At 37.3% G+C, this 9733-nt stretch overlaps 1 protein-coding gene across 2 annotated transcripts in view; it reads right to left on the bottom strand.

The window, feature by feature from the left end:
- Positions 1-9733, bottom strand: part of UBXN4 (UBX domain protein 4) — a 15913-nt gene that overhangs the window by 4148 nt on the left and 2032 nt on the right. For both annotated transcript variants that reach the window (XM_009318933.1, XM_009318932.1), the window contains exons 2-8: positions 5119-5221; positions 4219-4247; positions 3246-3364; positions 2497-2659; positions 1945-2047; positions 396-450; positions 78-242 (exon numbers count right to left, since the gene is read on the bottom strand). In XM_009318933.1, coding sequence (XP_009317208.1) covers positions 78-242; positions 396-450; positions 1945-2047; positions 2497-2659; positions 3246-3364; positions 4219-4247; positions 5119-5198 — 714 coding nt within the window. In that variant the 5' untranslated portion in view covers positions 5199-5221. The remainder of the gene's footprint in view (positions 1-77; positions 243-395; positions 451-1944; positions 2048-2496; positions 2660-3245; positions 3365-4218; positions 4248-5118; positions 5222-9733) is intronic.

Here is a 9733-nt window from a genome sequence, read left to right as displayed (position 1 = left end):
CATTTATCCTTTCAGTACACCGGTGACCCTTGTGAGAGAGAAAAGCAGCAAGCTATCTTCCAAAATGAAAAACTTACCATTGCAATCTGTTGCCTTATACGCTCTCTAGCAGCCTTCTCTTCTGCCTTTTCTCTGTTCCTTTCCTCTAACATACGTTTTGTCAATTCTTCCTCCTGTCGTCTTTTGTACTCCAACATTTCTTTACCAGTTTTTCTCCGTTCAATTTCTTTCTTAATTTCTTTCTGAATAAACAACAGAGACATAAAAATTGGACCACAAAACTGCCTTGGACAAGAGTAAGACAAGATTGAAGTACGTTTGTTTAAAAAGGAATTAAACATTTATTCAAGTAAGGGTACAAAAAATTTGCAAGCGGTTTTACATTTTTGTGTTACCTGTTCCTCCTCTTTCCTTTTCTCTTCTCGTCTTTCTTCAAGCTTTTTTGTTATTCTAAATTTAAGAATAAAGTAAAATGTCTTAAAATTGCAGTATCTGTTATTAACATTTTAAAATTTTAATGAAGCATTTGCAAAGATGAGGTGGTGATTCACCACCTGGTTTCCAACTTTAAATGGAGTTCTAACATATTCCTTCCGTCCTTCTCCACTCAGTAAACGAAGAATCTTACAGTTCTTACTCTTCAACCAACTTGTAAGACATACAGTAAGCAAATACTATTTATGATCTGTGGTAACAGAAACACTAAATTTCAATCTCTTCTTAGCGATTTAAGCCAGCTGGTTTCTTCTGCACATCACTTCCTAAAATGCAAGCAAGTAATATATAGCACTGAGGTAGATGCACATGCGTCTGTCTCGTCTATCCAGAAAGGCGCCTTAGAATAAGGATTGACTTAAAAAAAAACGTAGTAATTCACAACATATGTTAAGTCTCGGGAAAGGGCAGGCATGACCAAACAACACGAGAAGTCAGATAATCAGAAAAATTTTGTTTGTATGGTAGCTGTTTTGCCTTTTTAGAAAGGAAATGGTAATTACCACAGAGCTTTGCCTCTTTTTTCCCCTGAAAGAAATGCTGTCAATATATGCAAATACGGCATAGTTTAAGATTAATGCACATTTTAGAAAGGAACTTTGGTATTTGTATTAAAACATTGACTGCATTTTCTTACCAGTGGTAAGTAAAAATTATACTTATTGTCCAACAACTTTGGAAGAAAATTGAAATTAAATGTGGAAAAAGTTTCAAAATATATTTTAGTGGTATAAATCATCCTATTTACTAAGTATGTGTTACTGGTTTTATATAGGATATTACAAATAGCGTCAGTCTTACAGATGCTAAAAAGCAAGTTTATACACAAAATCTTGCATTTAAAACCAATCAATTTAATGAATGAACCACGTATTGAACCAGATGTTTCTGGCCACCATACTTTAAAATACTAGAACTAGCATCGCTCACCAGACCTCATTACTATTCACTGATCAAAACAAGAGCCTCAGAATAGGATTCCTCTGGCTTTTTCAATATACCTAGACTACAAACAGTCATCAAATAGACAAGAAAAAAAAGAAATAAGACGGCATCTCTGTACGAAATCTAGGTTAGTAGTTTCTTACCCCAGTTTCAAGTGCTTTCAGTTCAATGTTTAACTCCTTCAAAATTTTTGCAGCAAACTCATTGTCTGTATTCAAGTTATATCAAAGTAAGGAGAACATCTTTAGTTTTCCAGACTACCCTTTTCTTTCAGAGTTTGTGAGAAACAAGATTAATTTAGAAGCTGTTTTTGTATCAACCCTAGTATTGTCACAGACATCTAAACAAAAATAAGACCACATAAATGTTTGCCAAACGATAACAGAATGAGCACCAAAAATCCCATAATTAAGCCTGTTTGTTTAAAAAAAAACCAAAAAACAACAAAACCACCTCCTGAGAAGCAAATACAATACATTAGGAAGTCTGCAAACGAAGACTTACCTTTCTACTTTGAGTGTAAGATCATTCACAGGCTGAGCATCACTCACTTGCTCATCTGAAGAATTAGCTGCTTCCTGGCTTGCTTGACCCAAATTTGCTCCGTCTTCAAATGATTTACAAGAAAGTAATGCATAAGAGAAAAATAAAAGGTATATTTCTTATCATAAAGAATTATTATCCTCATTGTTAGCCATAATTCGCAGCAACTAGCATATCTCAAGAAGATGAGAGGTTCTGCTATTTAAACTCCCCCCACAATTTGGTTTCAGGTTACTAACCCAAAGAAGCTTTTAAAATTTAATCCTATTTCAAGAAAGCGTACACAGTTTTTATTGTATTATAAACCATAGATTTCTCACTCATTAAAACTGAGCAGAACGACAAGTTACTCTTCCCTCTAGACTTGTAAGAAGCATTCTGGGATACCCAAGATTTTCCTCAACAAGTGCACTCAATATATTGCTTTATGTACCGTCATATAACAACTTAAGAAAAGGAAAACTATTTCAAAAGCAAATTAGCTAGCATTTGCGTAAAAATACTAAACATTACCAGCAGAAGGTCTTATTGTCTCAGTCATAACGGACTCAGGAGAGTCACAAAACTCTACTGCTCTGGATTGCGTATTTTCTGAAGCACCATCAGATTGAGAGGAGGGACGGGGAGCAGATGACTGACTTCCATTTTCCAAAGGCTGCCCTTTCACCGTGTGCATCTAAGCAATTGGGGGGAAAAAAAAATGAGACTATGAAACTTCAAATACTTTCCACAGGTTCAAAGGTCAAAAAAATACTATTTTTGGAGAATCATAAAACGAAAATTATCGCATATTGTTGAGTATGATGCAATCATACATTTAGTATTTTGTCCTAATTTTAGTCTTACACTTGAAATCAAAGCGATAAAACTATCTACATTTATATTATGTTCCATAGCATAATTTTGTAAATCCATGTTACAAAACAATATTACAAAAACCATGTATGAACTGAAAGAGTAATTGGTATGTCATTCCAGTTCAGAGTTCTTGACACGTCTTCAATACTGTAGGTGTTACACAGATGATCTAATACAACCTGTGAAACAAACAAAAAACAAAACATAGCACTTCCGCATAGTGCTTTCCAACCTGTTCCATTTGTGTACTGAATTTAAGTCTGCAGATTTTGTTGTTGGAAGGATATAGAACCAGTAATTCATAGCTCCCCAAGGCACATGCTAAGGGCCAGGGACGTCTCCTGTCTGGAGCATATGAGCACACCCAACTCAATCTGAAAGATCCAGTCTGTAGCAAGCGTTACCTGTTTAACTTTATGGATTCTGGTAACGAGCTCTTCAACAGAAACGCTGCCAGCTATTACTTCCAAAGGGATTCCATTGTCTCCTATAAAAAAACTGGATGGAACGCACACTACAGGATCTGCACAGCAACAGTTAAGGGCAACAAACGACAAAAGTTTATAAAGTAACTTTAAAAGGAAGAGCAGAAGGCCTTCCTACAGAAGCTTCTAGCCCAATATTCTATCTCCACCTGGTTGCCAGTAGTCAGTGCCAAGGGAGGAAGAAAAAAAGACGCTAACAAAAATGCTGGAAAACGTTACATACAACTGATTAGTATTTCTTCTTTTCTTTGAAATAGTTTAAGCCAAAATGTTTTTCTCCAACACACACATATCCGACAACCGATTATGCTTTGACTTGAAAGATTTTCTTTTAGTGTGAGACAACACCTTATATAGACAATAACGCATTCTTTACAGCATTAAGAAAATCCAGGTTAAGGTAGTGAATTCCCTTTCTCAGCATCCTACAGCATTCCTGAGCTATATGCAGCAACCTACTTAAGGTAAGCAGATGTTTTCCTAACTTCATACCTGTGTATCCGATAGAACCCAGTCCACTACTTGTTCTTCCTCCTCTGTAACTCTGAACTCCAGCTAGTAATTTAAAGCACAGCTTGTTTGTTTTCTAATGCTGATTAGTAATACCAATGGGTTATTCTGTTCACATAAAGCTTTGGATAATTTTCTATTTGGAGAATTACATAGGATTAACATAAAAACCCCCCAACTTGTTCACTTTCTTTAAGAACTGACAGTACGCTCAATACATAGATAGTATCTTTTAACTACACAGTTTATTGCATATTTTTGTGCCCTAAGAAGTATTTTTAATAACGTTGCTTGTAAATATTTGTCTTAAGAACAGTATTAACTTGTAAAGAGCAATTATCTGTAATTATAATGTAGCATCTAAGCTGATCTCAAAGGATACAAATTTGAGAAAACTGCAGGCATGCTTCACTGTTTAAAAGAAAAGATTCATTTAGGAGGAGCAATCACTTTGCAACAACTTCATATTAAGTCTTTCATCATAAAAATAACTGTCCTACTACCACACACAAAACTATTTAAATACTTGAGAGAACACTAAAAGCAAATTTGCATTGCATCTTCTCATTAACATTTTGCATAAGTGTTGACATGGTGACAATCCCTGGTTATCACAGTTGACTACATAAGATTTAGGGCAACAGTGTTAAGAAGCAATTCAGGAAAAAGTCATCTAGTCTATCAAATGCAAATAAGATAGGAAGTCTAATAAAATGTCTATAGAGCATTTCAAAATAAACCATTTTGGGAAGTGTCAATGCACTTTCTGCACATGGACTGGAACACTTAAACTTGACAAAAATAGCTGAGTAGTTTACCCAGGAACTTCAATGCTTCTCTATTCTATGTGTTACAATAGAGACAAACACATTTTCTCTCGGGCTTTACAGATTTTTATCTCTCTGAATTCATGAGAGTTTTTAAATTCATTATGTAACTTGGCAAATCAAGAACTGCCTCAAGAGTACTGGCATTTTGATTCCAGCTTTTTTACATAACTTTTGTGTCTTCCTGTTGAAAAAGGACAACCTCAAGCATTCTTTTAACTAGTACTGAAGTACAGTCTGAAATATGCAATGAATATTCTGCAGAACACAACAGTAAACTTGGAAATTTGGAATTTTCTCAGGCTCTAGTGGCTTCAGGAGTACTGAATTCAGTTATGCTCTGGAACCTTGTATTTAGACTACCTCCAAATCAGGGCGAGGACTTCAAAAGCCTCTTACTCTCGTCATCGTCAATGAAAGACTGTATAAGAGACAGAACTAGAATAGGATCAAACCTTTTGGTGTCGATTTTAATAGCAACAAAACCATCTGAGGCAGCTTCGGTCACCTTCTCATCTTCCCACCTTGCAGCCATCTCAGTAGATTGTTCATCCTCACCTGCAAGAATACAGCACACACATGAAGCTAAACCCACCACAAATTACTGTTTCTGGTCTGATTTTAGCTTTGCTTCAATTGCTTGAAATCACCTTTGAAAAACACTCTCGTGATTATTTTCAAGTCAGTTCATCTTTTTTTTTTGATAATCTGGAGACAATTCACTCCAGCTGATTCACCTTGCTAACATGCCAAAAACCTAATATAGCAAAAATCCTTCCAAGCCAGCAAGCATGTAGCTTTTGCAGTCATTCAACTGCATAGCGAGCGGGTCCAAGGGAGCAGAAGGGACTGGACCACACAGATGGAACAGAGATAGAGGAACTAGAGGTGATGGCGAGTCTGAAGATTGGCTTGATTGCATCATCTAATTGCACAACTACCGAAGGACCTCATTTTCATGTTACAGTGTGTATGCTTATGCTTTAGTATTTTGCTTCAGTATACTCTCATAATACACAAGGAGATCCCGCAGCACAGAGGGAACCATTGCTTCTCCCTGACATTAAGCTTGACCTGCTAACATGTTAAAACTATCCACTGCTTACCCCTCATTATAAATTTAATTACATATTGGTACACCAGCTGCTAAGAGGTTAAAACCATATTTTCTACTCCTTGTAAATACATAATTCAGCAGACAAGGTTTCACAGTTTGATGGTGTTAAAAAACCACAAACCAAGAAACATTTATTTGCAGGATTATTTGTAACTTAGTTTTGTATTCCAGTTCCTGATATGAACAGTAACAGTAGGAGGGGAGGAAAAGGAGTGAGGAGCACGGAGGAACAAGAATAAGAGTAGAAGAGGAGCTACTTAAGTAAGGGAAACTGAAAAGGTGCTCTGGGGCCACAGATTCAGAAGTGTTATTTTAATCAGACGAAACACACCAATCATACATTTACCTTCCAAAGCACCAGTTTAGTGAGGATGTGGGTTAATAAATAGATTCCGATGAATATTAACCATCTTTCAACAAGTAAACCGGCCTACAACCATTTGTTTATCTTCAATCTGTATTACTTCCTACCAGCTTGGAATTGACTGTACTCTTGATGAAGAATTTGAGTCACAAGTATAGAAGTATAGTAGTCCATTATTCAATGACAACAACAAACCATGTGTTTGTTTCATCCCAGCTGCCATTTCATGCAGTTTTTTTTACTTGTTAAAGATCAGGAGTTACACGTGGAGTCCTCTAGTGAGGCAGCGCTGCCTTAAGGCCGTGACTGTCTGGCCACAATGCTTCTCAGAGAGACGTACCAAACATATACCGATTTTGGAAAAGTGTCTTCCAACAGCATGAATTGATTTTTCCCTGAAAGTATTGGAGCAAGTAAGAAAGTATTCATCTCTATTACTATTATTCTACATGAGCAAGTAAATATTTAGCATATTTTATGCAGGAACCTTTCCTCTTCCTTTAAGTGCAGTGCTTCCAACCGTGGTCAATGGATGCAGCTGTTCCGCCAAGAGTGGTTCGGCCTCCTCCCCCATTTCCAAATGCTCAGAGACAGACAGCTGCTTCACCATGCACTTTTTCAAAAGGACATGTGCTCATCCGATTAGGCTACTAAAAATACCTAAATACTTGCCTAACACTAACTTTTCCATACAAACAACTGCTGTAGAAAAAGAATGCTGAAAGACACAAACAGGTCAGAGACTGTTCACGGTACAGTCTCTGAGAGATGTGACCCATGAATGAAAATGCTGATAACTCACATTTTATAAAGCTCTATGCCATGAAGCACAGTTTAATATTGTGACTACCCACAGAACAGCTGCTTATTCTCATACATCTTTTTGTTTTGATAACCCTTTCTCATTTGAGGGTTAAGGTTCATTTATTACAGTTTTGTAGTAATAATTATATCCTGAAATGAAAACTGCCAGGTCACAGGAAAAGCATCAGAAAAGTCAAGAGGTCAAGCTGAACTGAACTTGACATAATTTGTAATTCTGCTAAACACTGACCTATCACAACCACCTCAGAATTCTAATTCCCAAGGCTCTCGGATTTCTTATGTTTCTCAAACAAAAGCATCCCTTTATTTCACTTAGTGGCAATCAAAGACCTGTACATAATTCTCAGTCACACTTGCGAATCTCTTACATTTGGTCAGGTAAATTTAGATATCTACATAGGGAAAACGTATCCATCATTTCTCAAGCGATTCGGCTAATTGGAAGAGACTCTTTTTTTCTGCGACAATTTAGTTCCTGTACGAGGAACTTATTCAAAACCATCAGAGGTTGTCAAAGGACTTTAATTCCCCTATTCCTCAGCACACTGTCATCAGGGAAAAGTGTTTTCTTTTCAAGGAGAGAGATAAACCTAGCTGACTTCTCAATGTCCAACAATTCATAACAACTCAGTAAGAGTAAGGATTGCCTGTTCTGGAAATGACAGAAAGCCGGGACATTAAGCTGTTCACGTCCTCCTCCTCCTCTGCATCTTTTCACATATTTAACTTGAAGAGTGCTTTGATACAGCTTGGATACAAAACACTAACAAATGGCTTGTTGATTTCAAATCAGTGTTTTTGTAAAAAAAAATAATCTAAAAGTAAAGTTATGAACAAAGGAAGGAGTGTTTCTACAAACGTTTCTAAAAAGAAACACAAACATTTCAGCTTGAAGTTTTTTTTCTTCCTCCCTCCCCCATTTTTCACTTCTGAAAAGCACTTTTTAATGAGTGGCCTGGCATTTTCATGATCAGAACACATCTAACTTCTGGAAAGAATAATCTTAAACACCTCACTAACTTTTGGAAAGAATAATCTTAAACACCTCAGTCAGAACAGAGGCTGCATCTGAGGAGGTTTCATATCAAGTGAACAATAAACTTTAGATTAATGACTCGAAACGTGAAAGGAGTTTTCTAACTCTGCAGGCTAGAAAACCATCTACAGAACAGCTACCAGCAGGATACCAGAGACATTCACCAGACTTGTTTCAGTATCAGGAATACTTTTTCCCTGTGCAGCAGCAGAACCTACCAGCAATTATTTGATGCCACAAAGTAACTCTTCTGCTCCTCAAACTCAATTCCTTGCTTTGTGTGTGTGTGCAAAAGCCTCTAATCTAACACCTCACCTTAATATTTTAAAATCAGTTTTGTAAGGCAGACACACTTCACCTCATGCTCCCTGGAGAGTACAGAGCAACCCCTTTTATTGCAACTTCTCATTAATTCAACAGGATCTTTAATACACTTACACAGCTGCACCACCAAAACTATGCTGTCAAGGTTTTAGAAACTGAACTAAAAATGTTAGGATTATAGCTGCAAACAAAAATGTTAAAGAAAAAACCTGGTTGAACAACATGCAATTGCAGTCACAAACACCACCTCATTGTTAAGATAAATAGCCACATTATCCCTCACTTGGCTGGAAAATATTCTAGAATCAGAAAGAATAATCCAGTTCTTCATTTTCTAGCACCTGTTTAGAGAAGTGCAGTAGATGGACAGACAGATGGTAGCAGAAACCAAACAGAGATGGACCTACCAGAATGCAGCAATTTTTGTCAAGGCTGTATCTAATAGCTATCCTCCACAGTGGCCACCCTAAAATCAGTTAATTTATATTTTCCGTTTCTCTAATTTTTTTTCCTTTTTAAATTTTTTGTCCCCATATACATTATTGAATGAAGTGTACAAAACAAAACAGAAACACTGAACACTTCTGAAAGCACGTTTTCCTCCTCAGAAAGCTGCTTTCAAATGCTTGTCGCCGGTGGCTATGGGCAAGTGTGCAGTGCGAAGACTCAAAGCTACCATCACCACCAACTGTACAGTTTTAAATGTGCATCTACCCAGATAAACCCAATCACTGCTAGCATAAAAACAGACTATTCTTTCAGCACTCAGTATCCTTCAAACACACCAGCTTCCACACATGGTGAGAAAGTATGTTCTTGGGCTTCCCGATTCCCTTTCCCAGCAGGCACAACAGAACTGCTTTTGCGATCAGCGCCATCACAGATCAGCTGCCCTGATCCCGCTGTTCCGAGGGTAGACCAGAACTCGGCAGAACTCTCCGACACTTCTCATTTTGGAGATATGCCCGCCCTAAGCAACACTCCCCCTTTTTCAGGGCTCATAAGAACAAGCAAAACAAAACAAATCAAATCCTTACAGCATACTACAATGTCAAAACTCGGTAACATCCCTGCGATCATAAATTTATCTCCAGTCGGTATATCTGCATATTCCTACATCCAACTAGTCAACATTCACATCTAAAAGAAACGGCCAGTTTTGTGTACAATTTTTGTTTCATAAAAAATACTGGAAATAAGTTACAATGTGCACTTCTCAACCCGATACATATGTATCAAGTTCAAAATACTCATAGTTATTGGGTTGACCCCGGCTGGACGCCAAGTGCCCACCAAGCCACTCTATCACTCCCCTCCTCAACTGGACAGGGGAAAGAAAATATAACAAAAGGCTCGTGGGTCGAGATAAGGACAGGGAGAGATCATTCACCAACACCGTCACGG

Source organism: Pygoscelis adeliae, unplaced genomic scaffold (assembly GCF_000699105.1).
Source record: "Pygoscelis adeliae isolate BGI_AS28 unplaced genomic scaffold, ASM69910v1 Scaffold222, whole genome shotgun sequence".
Taxonomy (NCBI): domain Eukaryota; kingdom Metazoa; phylum Chordata; class Aves; order Sphenisciformes; family Spheniscidae; genus Pygoscelis; species Pygoscelis adeliae.
Note: the sequence above shows the minus strand (reverse complement) of the source record. Positions and strands in the feature narration are given on the sequence as shown.